Source organism: Pongo abelii, chromosome 22, assembly GCF_028885655.2.
Source record: "Pongo abelii isolate AG06213 chromosome 22, NHGRI_mPonAbe1-v2.0_pri, whole genome shotgun sequence".
In the NCBI taxonomy this organism is placed as follows: domain Eukaryota; kingdom Metazoa; phylum Chordata; class Mammalia; order Primates; family Hominidae; genus Pongo; species Pongo abelii.
The window spans coordinates 36,993,805-37,007,589 of record NC_072007.2 but is presented as its reverse complement, the minus strand read 5'-3'; the positions used below and the strand labels follow the sequence as shown (position 1 = coordinate 37,007,589).

General features: G+C 44.8%; 1 protein-coding gene across 2 annotated transcripts; it reads left to right on the top strand.

Annotated features, from left to right (window-relative positions):
- Positions 1-3,137: 3,137 nt before the first annotated feature.
- ADAMTS1 (ADAM metallopeptidase with thrombospondin type 1 motif 1) lies at positions 3,138-13,036 on the top strand. 2 transcript variants are annotated; one of them, XM_063720785.1, is made up of 9 exons: positions 3,138-4,900; positions 6,432-6,778; positions 7,328-7,460; positions 8,159-8,326; positions 8,762-9,048; positions 9,263-9,449; positions 9,562-9,737; positions 10,707-10,882; positions 11,043-13,036. In XM_063720785.1, the coding sequence occupies exons 1-9, from the start codon at positions 4,171-4,173 to the stop codon at positions 11,749-11,751; spliced, it is 2,913 nt and encodes a 970-aa protein (XP_063576855.1). In that variant the 5' UTR covers positions 3,138-4,170; the 3' UTR covers positions 11,752-13,036.
- Positions 13,037-13,785: the final 749 nt, after the last annotated feature.

The window sequence follows — 13,785 nt, the reverse complement described above, 5'->3', positions numbered from 1 at the left end:
TGTCCAATATTACTTTAGACCATATGTTCCCAAAAGTAGGACTAATACCAAACAGCTTCCCTATTTCTAATTAGTCAATCTTATGGTACTAAAATGTGAATAAAAAGCATTTCCCGGTTATAAAATATGCACATTAGTTGTTTCTCTAGACAATGTTTACATTAAAACAATTCTAATAGCTCATGCATATTACCAGATTTCTTCATTTCATGGTTACTTGTTGAATATTTACTTTGGTATAGACGTCATGAAAATTGTGAATAGAATATTGTGTCTATAACATATGAATCAGTGAAACACATAAGGTGTAAATAGAAATTAACACCTTAATGCTTATCTCTCACTTAAAAATGCAAACAACTTGTTCTTTTTTTGAGACAGTCCCTCTGTTCATAGAGGACAATAATGTGTTTAATAGGTCAAACTGTTAATTGTTCCAATAATTTTATGTCAAATGTTTTGAGTTTTGTTCTGTTATCTCCAGAAATAAAAATTGGCTTACATATGTAAATTAGAACATGTTAAGATTATTGTTTATATAAGCCCATATGTATTCTATAAAAATAAAACCCAAAATATGGGGAGTAGGGATTAGGATAACATGTGCTATTTTGGATGCCCATTCAAATCAAGGAGCAAAAATTGGATTATGAAACTCACTACAAGAACCCCACATTACATGTCACTTTTGCTAGTGCCTTGTACAAATTTACTCCTGTGGTCTTGTTTCTACATTCAAATGTTTTTCCAATTCACATTTTGCTTATAAATATACATATGTGTCATATGTATATATTTGCATATTACCACAAATGCCTGATGAGTGCTGATCTTTAAAAAAAAGAGAAAAAGTAAGTGGATTAAATGTTCTTCTGAGCGTAGATGGAGTTTTTCAGCTTAGTAGTTGGCAACTCCAACATCCATGTCTCTGTTGAAGCGATTAAAAAAGAATCATTTCCCAGAACTACAGGTGCACAACAGATTGGAGTCATTATGCAAAAGAACAGAAATCTGGACAGAAACCCAGAGAATAAAAAAGCCATGTTCCTGGCCATCCTTTTGCCTTTAACTCACTGTTTTTTCAACTCTACTTGTATCTGCAACATGAAATATGAAAAAATTATAATGGATTTGTAGTAACCCATTCAAGATCAGAAATGTATGCTTTAAACAAACCTCCAATGAGAATAACCCTGCAGGTAGAAACACACTGAAGGTCAAACTTACGTTAACATATTTTTAAAAGCTAAAGTTTATGTAGAGAAGTTGATAGACTGAAATACATTACATATGTCTTTAAAGATACAGATTTTCTGCTGTTTTTGTCCCTTTTTGCCCCAATTTAAGGGAATCACATCTACCTTCACTCATCTTCATTCAGCCTCTGGGCCACCTCTCCTTGAGATGGAGATTATGAGTGTCCAAAATCTCCATCTCAAATCTCCATCTCAAAGCCACTCTGAGGCTGTAACTGTTGTCACCGTATATTATCTTCTGAGCCCTTTTCTAAGCAAGAGGTTTGAAAATGTACGGATGGCTTTGCCTTCATGCTTTTGTGATCCCGCGGTCAATATCTTGAAAGTCTAACATGACTTTTCCTCATATGTTCTCTCAAGTATCTTACCTTTCTTCTAGCTAGAAAGAACAAGTAAAATGAAATGAAATCATAGAAAATGGACCGTCAAAAAATTACTGTAACAGAAGAAAACAATGTTAAAAAAAAAAAAAAAAAGTCTGAAAACCAAACTGGGAAGTAGGAATGATCAGATGTTTGGGAAAAGACGCTTGGGAAACAGAGAAACAGGAAGGAATAATCCTCGTAGTTCAAAGTAGAAGAGAAGGAGGGTAGGCTGGACAATGCTGGACAATGCAGAAAGGAATCACACACTCGTGTGCGGATGTCAATGTTGAGTTTGAAGGAGAAATGCAACGGAGGGGAGAGAGCGAGGGCTGCAAAGGAGAGACTCAGTGAAAAGAGGTAGGCAGAAACACTATCAGAATGTTAATCGAGCGCTGTCAAAATATATCTAAGGCCTTGGTTGATTATTCAACGTTCAACGATGAGGGTGATTTTAGGAAACCAAAATTACATCTACGAAACCACCCACTCCTAAATGTGTGGGGACTAGAGGTCGTTACTAAGCCCTTCAGAAGTAAGCTGAGTTGCTTCTCTCTGCCATTCTTGCTCATTTGATTTTTCCTGATGAGTGGAAAGCAATGTTTTTGTTTTTGTTTTTCAAGTAAGCAATCTCGCTAGGAAAAAAGAAGTTGGAAAGCATCCGGAAAAGAAAGGTTGTAAGAGGGACGTGTGGGAGAACTAGAAGGGACGCTTCTGGCTGGGGCCAACTGAAGTTGGGAAGATCTGGGGAGGAGCGAGGAAAGGACCCAGATCTACTTGGAGCCAACCAAGAGACCGGACGGGAGTGGGGCGGAAAGGCGGAGACCAGTTCGAGCACTAAGCGGGGGCGCGCGAGTGTGAGGGTTGCGGGTCCGCCCGGGTCTAGGGCGGTCGCTCTCGCCATTGTCCCCGCGGCTTTCCGCCTGTGAAACACGTCCTTCCTCTGGGTCCTTGAGCCCCTCCCACTTTTTGGAGAGAAGAGCCACTCAGTTTTTTTTCCTGAGGACCTGTTGGCGGACCTCTCCTCGCTTTCGTAACGCGGATATAGCCTTTTCCCTTCCTGGAAGGAAGAGGAAGGAGGGGTCCAGGAAGGAAGCCGATTTCGTTCTTTCCCCCACTGCACGCTTGCTAGCCCCAGCGATCGCTGCTGGCCCCCGGGTAGGAAAGTGGGGTTCCTGGCCGTTTCTGCGACGCTGGCCTAGGGCTTGCAGCTGCTGTTGAGTGAAAGCACGCAGACTGGCGGGAGCCGATCATTTCTCGAATGAAGAAGAGAAAGCGCAATTCCCTCCTTATGCTCTAGGGAAATGAGCCGTGTCCCAGATCACCCATTCCAGAAATGTGAAACCGGGTCCTCACAAAGTCGTCTCTGGGGAAGAGGTGGCGTGCGGGGTGGGGGTTGGTGGAGGGTGACGGCATAAGCAAACATATTTTAAAATCCAGATCCTAAGAAGTGTCACCTGGCCCCTCACCCAGGCATGCTTTCTGGGGGAAGGGCAGGGCCAAGATTTCCCTAGAAAAGTTGGGGCAAAGAGAGAGCAGGCGGCGGCTAAGGAGCTCCTGGCAGGCTGGGAAGGTGGAGAAGTGGGGTGAGGTATTTTTCTAGAGAGTGTAGCCCCAGCTCATCTCCTAGACTGGGGAAGAGGGAACTGAGGGAGGAGGGAAGGAGACTCAGGGCAGCTCCAGGATAGGGAAATGTTGGAGAAGAGACTGCGTTCTCCACCCGAACCCTCCCTCCTGGGAACCGCAGCCCAGCGCGGTAACTGAGTTACCGCAACCGGGCGGTGGGGAGGAAGGGTGGTCCAGGAAACCGGCGAGGGAGAAAAGCGGTGGAAGGGAGTCTTCTCCCTGGAGCGGCCCCAGCAGTACAAAGTGCTGGTCACAGCGCTCCTTCCGCCCCTAGACTGACGAGCAGTGGCGTGGAGCCAGCGCGGAGGCTGCCCCCTCCCCCTCCCGAGCCCGCAGCGCGGAGCGCGGTTTAGCACCAACGGAGCCGGGGGCGGCGTCTTTGGGATGGAAAAGGGCCAAAGGGGAGGAGTGGGGTGGAGGGGTCGGTTTCACTGGTCCACTATAAAAGGACCGCTCGGCTGCCCGGTTCTTGCACTCGCTGGAAAGCAGCGCCGAGCCAGGGGCTATTGCAAAGCCAGGGTGCGCTACCGGACGGAGAGGGGAGAGCCCTGAGCAGAGTGAGCAACACCGCAGCCAAGGCGGAGGCAGAAGAGGGGCGCCAGGCACCAATCTCCGCGTTGCCTCAGCCCCGGAGGCGCCCCAGAGCGCTTCTTGTCCCCGCAGAGCCACTCTGCCTGCACCTCCCTCTCAGTGTCTCCAACTTTGCGCTGGAAGAAAAACTTCCCGCGCGCCGGCAGAACTGCAGCGCCTCCTCTTAGTGACTCCGGGAGCTTCGGCTGTAGCCGGCTCTGCGCGCCCTTCCAACGAATAATAGAAATTGTTAATTTTAACAATCCAGAGCAGGCCAACGAGGCTTTGCTCTCCCGACCCGAACTAAAGCTCCCTCGCTCCGTGCGCTGCTGCGAGCGGTGTCTCCTGGGGCTCCAATGCAGCGAGCTGTACCCGAGGGGTTCGGAAGGCGCAAGCTGGGCAGCGACATGGGGAACGCGGAACGGGCTCCGGGGTCTCGGAGCTTTGGGCCCGTACCCACGCTGCTGCTGCTCGCCGCGGCGCTACTGGCCGTGTCGGACGCCCTCGGGCGCCCCTCCGAGGAGGACGAGGAGCTGGTGGTGCCGGAGCTGGAGCGCGCCCCGGGACACTGGACCACGCGCCTCCGCCTGCACGCCTTTGACCAGCAGCTGGATCTGGAGCTGCGGCCCGACAGCAGCTTTTTGGCGCCCGGCTTCACGCTCCAGAACGTGGGGCGCAAATCTGGGTCCGAGACGCCGCTTCCGGAACCCGACCTGGCGCACTGCTTCTACTCCGGCACCGTGAATGGCGATCCCAGCTCAGCGGCCGCCCTCAGCCTCTGCGAGGGCGTGCGCGGCGCCTTCTACCTGCTGGGGGAGGCGTATTTCATCCAGCCGCTGCCCGCCGCCAGCGAGCGCCTCGCCACCGCCGCCCCAGGGGAGAAGCCGCCGGCACCACTACAGTTCCACCTCCTGCGGCGGAATCGGCAGGGCGACGGCGGCGGCACGTGCGGGGTCGTGGACGACGAGCTCCGGCCGACTGCGAAAGCGGAGACCGAAGACGAGGACCAAGGGACTGAGGACAAGGACGAAAGGGCTCAGTGGTCGCCGCAGGACCCGGCACTGCAACGCGTAGGACAGCCCACAGGTAGAAGAAATGCTCTCGTTTGTCTATCCATTCATCCTCCTCTCCTCACTTTCTCTATCCCACGCGACTTCAGGGTAGACTCCTGCTGGCAGGCAGGAGCATAAGTCCGCGGACAGAACGGAGGCTTGGAGTGGAGGAATGTGGTTTGAGGTTTGGATTGGTGAACTCAGCTAGAAAACATACTTGCATTTGCCCGAATAATGAATAACCAAGAAAAAAACTGACAAACGATTTTCTGCAAACTAAAGCAAAGCATTTAGGCCGGGGAGGGAGAGTTTGTAACCTGACTCCTTCCACCTTTAGTGAGTTGGAGCTTGTGCGAGTTCTTTCCACTCTGTGTATTTCTTTTTAACGATTTTGTGTGCGCCTTTTGTGCGGGTTGCAACGTTGCGCTGAGTTTTGTAACCGCTGCCTGTGCGTGCATCCTGCGCTCACGGGAGGGCGGATGTGGAGAGGGCAGAGGAGCAATGGTGACCTAGGAAGGTACTCTGAATGGCTACGCTAGGATCTCTGTTCTGCAGACTTCTGTCCCCTTTCCCCCTTATAAGGCTGACCCGGGCGGGCTGAAGGCGGTGGGGCCCCTTCGCAGAACCTGCTTGGGAGGTCTTTCCCGGGTTTGCCCCGCCTCCCAGTTTGCACTCCCTCTCGCGGCCATAATTCTGCTCTCAAGCACTGCTGAAAGTCACTGCCGGTCCTTCCTGCTACGCCTTCTCTCTTGTGTGCAGTGCTTATTCTCCAGTTCTTTTTGTTTTATCACTTTGGGGCCTTTTCCCTTCTTTAACTCTCTCGCGTGTCATTTTTTAAAGAATTCTCCCCTTTTCCCCTGCTCCTGGGAGCAAAGTGGTCGCAGCCCAGTTTAGGACTTTCTGCAGGGCTTGGGTCTCAGTCCGGAGTGGAAGGCTCTGTTCCAAATAATCAATCATGCCTGGAAGCTGGAACTTATTTCCTGGGGCAGTGGGAGTGGGGCCAGAGGCTGCTGGGCAGAGTGGGTGGTCCTTGTGCCCGGAATTGGCAAGAGCGGAGCACCCCAGGGACCCCTGGAATGAGACAGCAGAGCTGTGCACTCTGAGATTCCTTAAGGCCCGGCCCCTTGGCAGCAGCCCAGGCCCTACCCGAGGCCTTCCACGTGGAGCCTGATGATCTCATTCAGGATTTGAGCCCTCGCCTGTGAAAGAGTGACTCAGGGCCTCTGCCTGCCACCCTTGCTCCAAGATTTTACTACAATTGGGTAGGATGATGTGCAAAACTGCCTTGTTCAGACTGTGGGATTTCAAAGAGAACAGAAGAAATCCTGCTCACACACAGAAAGAGCCTGACCATGCAAAGGAGCGCGTGGTCTTTTTATTTAAAGGAGAGGAGAGAACTTTAAAAATAACACTTCGAGTGAAGATATGCAAATATTTTTGTTATTGTTCTGGGTATATTTTTGCTTTGTTTGCTTTGACTGGTTAGGCTTTCCTAATATATGCTAGGAAGGTAACTATTCTTGGACAGCCTGACCATAAGCAAACTTTCTTTTTTTTCTTTACAGGAACTGGAAGCATAAGAAAGAAGCGATTTGTGTCCAGTCACCGCTATGTGGAAACCATGCTTGTGGCAGACCAGTCGATGGCAGAATTCCACGGCAGTGGTCTAAAGCATTACCTTCTCACGTTGTTTTCGGTGGCAGCCAGATTGTACAAACACCCCAGCATTCGTAATTCAGTTAGCCTGGTGGTGGTGAAGATCTTGGTCATCCACGATGAACAAAAGGGGCCAGAAGTGACCTCCAATGCTGCCCTCACTCTGCGGAACTTTTGCAACTGGCAGAAGCAGCACAACCCACCCAGTGACCGAGATGCAGAGCACTATGACACAGCAATTCTTTTCACCAGACAGGTAAGAGGAAGATGGTACTAGCTGTGAGACTGTCCTCTTAGGAGTCTACATTGTACCAAAAAGATATATACAAGGCATTTCACCAGTGTTTTTGCAGTTAACCTTTTTTAGTTGGCTAGCATGGTTTATCTTACTCATTTCTACTGTAATTTAAATATCTCAAGTTTCACAGTTCTATTTTAAAAGCATTAGAAAAAAGCTTGATTAAAGTCACATGAAGTCTTCTTATGTCAACAATAATGAACGTAGATGCTCCAAAGCATATGTGAAGGCACACCCTGCCAAAAAAGTTAGATCCCAAGGGTCATGCTCCCCTTATTAATAAGGGTTTACCTTTGCTTTTTGTAGGACTTGTGTGGGTCCCAGACATGTGATATATTTTAAAAGCATTAGAAAAAAGCTTGATTAAAGTCACATGAAGTCTTCTTATGTCAACAATAATGAACGTAGATGCTCCAAAGCATATGTGAAGGCACACCCTGCCAAAAAAGTTAGATCCCAAGGGTCATGCTCCCCTTATTAATAAGGGTTTACCTTTGCTTTTTGTAGGACTTGTGTGGGTCCCAGACATGTGATACACTTGGGATGGCTGATGTTGGAACTGTGTGTGATCCGAGCAGAAGCTGCTCCGTCATAGAAGATGATGGTTTACAAGCTGCCTTCACCACAGCCCATGAATTAGGTAAGTCTGCTTCAAAGTAGGAGTTAAGCCCAATTCAGAAATGTAAACTGGTAAAACAATATAATAAGGAGAATCTGTAGGTTATATTGCTATTTTAGGTCCTAGTGCGTCTTAGAAACTATAGAAAATATTTTTTCACTATTTCAAACATGGTCATTTTTATTAAAGTAAAAAAGAAGATAGTAGTAGCTCTGCACATTTGGAAATGTGTATGTTTGTTTACATCCTGTGAAAAGTAGACATGGTCTGCAAAATAGCCGATCTCCTAAATATATTTCTTTCTCTAGAAATGTTATTTTGGGACAAATGAATGAATCCCTGTTGGGAAAAAAGAACCTGCTGCATATCATCCATATTTTATTTTATTTATTTATTTATTTATTTTTGAGATGGCGTCTCACTCTGTCTCCCAGGCTGGAGTGGAGTGGCACGATCTCGGCTCACTGCAACCTCTGCCTCCTGGGTTCAAGCAATTCTGCTACCTCAGCATGCCCAGTAGCTGGGATTACAGGTGCATGCCACCACACCTGGCTAATTTTTGTATTTTTAATAGAGACGGGGTTTCGCTATGTTGGCCATGCTGGTCTCGAACTCCTGACCTCAAGGGATCCACCGCCTCGGCTTCTGGAATTACAGGTGTGAGCCACCGCACCCAGCCATGATCCATGTTTTAATGTGGGTTTTGGATTGCTTCCTAGGCCACGTGTTTAACATGCCGCATGATGATGCAAAGCAGTGTGCCAGCCTTAATGGTGTGAACCAGGATTCCCACATGATGGCGTCAATGCTTTCCAACCTGGACCACATCCAGCCTTGGTCTCCTTGCAGTGCCTACATGATTACATCATTTCTGGATAATGGTCATGGTGAGATGTTCCAGCTACTCTCTCTAGATGGCATCCAACCTTTCATGCATAAAGTTTAGTTAAATGAACTCTTTCCTTTTTGTTCTTTTTATTTTCCCCACTTCAAAATTACTTTTCCTCTGTCAAGATCCTAACTGTTGAGATCTTAATTCCAAATAAAAAATAGTGCTTCTGGTTGAGTAGCTCCCAAAGCCCATTCATTCACATTGTTAGCAGATCAATAACTTCCTGTCATTGTTAATATAGAAATAACCCTTTGAGGATAAGATCTTAATAGTAATCTAAATCTCTTTAGCATTTCCCTCCCCCAGCTTTACAGTTTTCAAATCACTTTGCTATCTATTTTCTCATATGATAAATATTTTCTGAAATGGGATCTACTCCTTCATGCCCTCACTAACTCTGTATTAATATTGGTTGGCATTTCCTTTGCAGGGGAATGTTTGATGGACAAGCCTCAGAATCCCATACAGCTCCCAGGCGATCTCCCTGGCACCTCGTACGATGCCAACCGGCAGTGCCAATTTACATTTGGGGAGGACTCCAAGCACTGCCCTGATGCAGCCAGCACGTGTAGCACCTTGTGGTGTACCGGCACCTCTGGCGGGGTGCTGGTGTGCCAAACCAAACACTTCCCGTGGGCAGATGGCACCAGCTGTGGAGAAGGGAAATGGTGTATCAACGGCAAGTGTGTGAACAAAACCGACAGAAAGCATTTTGATGTGAGTTTTTCTACTGAAACACATTCAGAATTGAAAAGAACAAAGTGATGGTAAAAGATTTGATACCAAGTTAAACATCCCCATCTGTGTCCTCTAGCAGGAATGTGAGATAGCTTATTTTTAGAATTGATTCTTTGTCCCATGTGGTTTTCTTTGATACCCTAAAAGTTCTCTTTAGATAATTCTAATGCTGACGATTTATGTCTCCATTTAGACGCCTTTTCATGGAAGCTGGGGGATGTGGGGGCCTTGGGGAGACTGTTCGAGAACGTGTGGTGGAGGAGTCCAGTACACGATGAGGGAATGTGACAACCCAGTCCCAAAGAATGGAGGGAAGTACTGTGAAGGCAAACGAGTTCGCTACAGATCCTGTAACCTTGAGGACTGTCCAGACAATAATGGTGAGGAGCAACGGACTCTGGTTTTAAGAAACGGGGGAAAAAAAAGATGTACCCACAAACAGGTGGCTCAAGATTGGAAACTGATAACGTTATCATATTATTCTCTTTCCAGGAAAAACCTTTAGAGAGGAACAATGTGAGGCACACAACGAGTTTTCAAAAGCTTCCTTTGGGAGTGGGCCCGCGGTGGAATGGATTCCCAAGTATGCAGGTGTTTCACCAAAGGACAGGTGCAAGCTCATCTGCCAAGCCAAAGGCATTGGCTACTTCTTCGTTTTGCAGCCCAAGGTAGTTAGTTTTTACCTAATTTTTACCTAAAACCCAAGGCCTAGGCTTGCTACCTTTTCAAGCAATTTTTGATATACTTTCTTTGCTTTCCATATTAACATATCTTCAATTTCAAATTTGAACTCCTTTTCTTTTACATTAATTGGCAACTGCCTGCTTTGAGTTTAGTGTTTTCAGTTATGAATGAAGCTTAAATCTAACACTTCAGATGCTTGCAATTGCTCGCTATTACTCTTTTATATACAAAGAAAAGCTTTTTGGACAGTCAAGCGCTCCTCTGTGCGACTAGGCTTCACATACAGCTCATAGTTAGATACATTATATGTTCACACAGTAACCAGTAGTTTTGGAAAATAGTTTATGCATGGTCCAAAATACTTGTTACAGGGTAACTAGCAGTAGCAGGTGCAAACAGAATAATAGAAGTGGTAGTTTGAGTATTGATAATTTTTATGTTTGAAAACACATATTGAAGTAGGAAAAGCATCATTTCTTTTGCTGTTTTGCTAAGGGAATACATCTGGATCTGAGACAGAAAATGGAATTTAATGTGATTGAGATGATCGTGTGTCATTAGCACCGTAGGCTATGAAAATATTCCCAAGTTGGAGATTCAATATTCAGCAAGTGATTTATGAAGCACTTACTCGTGCCAGATACTAATTATTCTAGGCTCTGAAGGTACAGCAGTAAACAAAGTGACAAAGAGCTCTACTTTCATTGACCTTAGCTGGAGGAGAGATAGGTCAATAGATAAATAACTTTTAAAAATCTCTAATTTCTTCACATGTCTATACGTGGTACTGAAAAACATGCCAAAGTGAAGGGTAAATGCATGAAATGCATGTGTAGAGGGTACTGTTTTTAATTAGCATGGTCAGGAAAGTAGAGAGAAAATGTTTACACTTATCATTGCAGCATCTCCTTCCTTTGCTTGTATGTAACACTAGACATGTGTCCTTTTTTCAGGTTGTGGATGGTACTCCATGTAGCCCAGATTCCACCTCTGTCTGTGTGCAAGGACAGTGTGTAAAAGCTGGTTGTGATCACATCATAGACTCCAAAAAGAAGTTTGATAAATGTGGTGTTTGTGGGGGAAATGGATCTACTTGTAAGAAAATATCAGGATCAGTTACTAGTGCAAAGTAAGTTTTAAAACACCTATTTGCAGACCTTATAATGTAAATGGGCCTTTCAACAGGTCTGGGAAAAAAATATGTCTCATGAAAGATTAATGTGCTTTTAAGCTAAATAATCTAATTAGCCAATGAATCAGAGATTTATGCCCGTTTTTGTCACCTGCAGACCTGGGTATCATGATATCATCACAATTCCAACTGGAGCCACGAACATCGAAGTGAAACAGCGGAACCAGAGGGGATCCAGGAACAATGGCAGCTTTCTTGCCATCAAAGCTGCTGATGGCACGTATATTCTTAATGGTGACTACACTTTGTCCACCTTAGAGCAAGACATTATGTACAAAGGCGTTGTCTTGAGGTACAGCGGCTCCTCTGCGGCGTTGGAAAGAATTCGCAGCTTTAGCCCTCTCAAAGAGCCCTTGACCATCCAGGTTCTTACTGTGGGCAATGCCCTTCGACCTAAAATTAAATACACCTACTTCGTAAAGAAGAAGAAGGAATCTTTCAATGCTATCCCCACTTTTTCAGCGTGGATCATCGAAGAATGGGGCGAATGTTCTAAGTCATGTGAGTTGGGTTGGCAGACAAGACTAGTAGAATGCCGAGACATGAATGGACAGCCTGCTTCCGAGTGTGCAAAAGAAGTGAAGCCAGCCAGCACCAGACCTTGTGCAGACCATCCCTGCCCCCAGTGGCAGCTGGGGGAGTGGTCATCATGTTCTAAGACCTGTGGGAAGGGTTACAAAAAAAGAAGCTTGAAGTGTCTGTCCCATGATGGAGGGGTGTTATCTCATGAGAACTGTGATCCTTTAAAGAAACCTAAACATTTCATAGACTTTTGCACGATGGCAGAATGCAGTGAAGTGGTTTAAGTGGTGTTAGCTTTGAGGGCAAGGCAAAGTGAGGAAGGGCTGGTGCAGGGAAAGCAAGAAGGCTGGAGGGATCCAGCGTATCTTGCCGGTAACCAGTGAGGTGTATCAGTAAGGTGGGATTATGGGGGTAGATAGAAAAAGAGTCGAATCATCAGAGTAAACTGCCAGTTGCAAATTTGATAGGATAGTTAGTGAGGATTATTAACCTCTGAGCAGTGATATAGCATAATAAAGCCCCGGGCATTATTATTATTATTTCTTTTGTTACATCTATTACAAGTTAAAAAAAAACAAAGCAATTGTCAAAAAAATTAGAACTATTACAACCCCTGTTTCCTGGTACTTATCAAATACTTTTTGTATCATGGGGGTTGGGAAATGAAAAGTAGGAGAAAGGTGAGATTTTACTAAGACCTGTTTTACTTTACCTCACTAACAACGGGGGGAGAAAGGAGTACAAATAGAATCTTTGACCAGCACTGTTTATGGCTGCTATGGTTTCAGAGAATGTTTATACATTATTTCTACCAAGAATTAAAACTTCAGATTGTTCAGCATGAGAGAAAGGCTCAGCAACATGAAATGACTCAAATGTCTTCCTCTTTCCTTTTTTGAACCATCTCAGTCTTTATTTGTGTAATTCATTTTGCGGAAAAAACAACTCCATGTGTTTATTCAAGTGCATTAAAGTCTACAATGGAGAAAAAAAGTAGTGAAGCATTAGGTCCTGGTAAAAACTAGAGGAGACACAATGAGCTTAGTACCTCCAACTTCCTTTCTTTCCTACCATGTAACCCTGATTTGGGAATATGGATGTAAAGAAGTAACTTGTGTCTCATGAAAATCAGTACAATCACACAAGGAGGATGAAATGCTGGAACAAAAATGAGGTGTGTAGAACAGGGTCCCACAGGTTTGGGGACATTGAGATCACTCGTCTTGTGGTGGGGAGGCTGCTGAGGGGTAGCAGGTCCATCTCCAGCAGCTGGTCCAACAGTCGTATCCTGGTGAATGTCTGTTCAGCTCTTCTGTGAGAATACGATTTCTTCCATATGTATATAGTAAAATATGTTACTATAAATTACATGTACTTTATAAGTATTGGTTTGGGTGTTCCTTCCAAGAAGGACTATAGTTAGTAATAAATGCCTATAATAACATATTTATTTTTATACATTTATTTCTAATGAAAAAACTTTTAAATTATATCGCTTTTGTGAAAGTGCATATAAAATAGAGTATTTATACAATATATGTTACTAGAAATAAAAGAACACTTTTGGAATGTGTGTGTCTGTTTGTTGAAGTGGAAATTAATTCCTAGGAAGGAAACCCGAGGCACAAATATTGAATCTGAAGACTGAATTATTTTCTTAAATTATTTGGCAATAAGATTTTGTTCCAGAGGAAGGTGAAGCAAGATGGCCGAATAGAAGATTTTTTTCTAATGAAATATATTTCTTGTATCCTTGGTATACATGATTGCTAAAAAGAAAGAAATTTATGATGTCGTTTGTTACTAACGTATCTAATAATATACACCAGTGGTTGGCAAACTTCTTTTGTAAAAAGCCAAATGGTAAATATTCGCAACTTTGTCAATCCTGTCAATAATCGTCCTGTCAGTACCATCTATGTCACAACTGCTCAGCTGTGCTGTTGCAGCACAAAGGTAGCCATAAAGAATGAGTAAGTGAATGGACATGGCTGTGTTCCAATAAAACTATTTGCAAAAACAAATAATGGGTCAGATTTGTTCTGTAGATTTCAGTTTGCCAACCCTGGTATATGTCATAAATTAAATGGAAAGAGCTTTCAGTTCTGGATGCTTTTTGAATTTGTACCTCTTCCTCAATTATATCCCATAAGTAATTATATCCCATAAGTAAAAATATGTGAAAGTATTTAGCTATTAAGTAGAAAACAATGACTCATAAATTACATGTAGGTTAGACATACATGGTGAGTTAAACCCTCTAGATGCTTCACTTGCTCATCAGGAATACCTGAGGGGTTTTGGAGAAAACTTGGAAA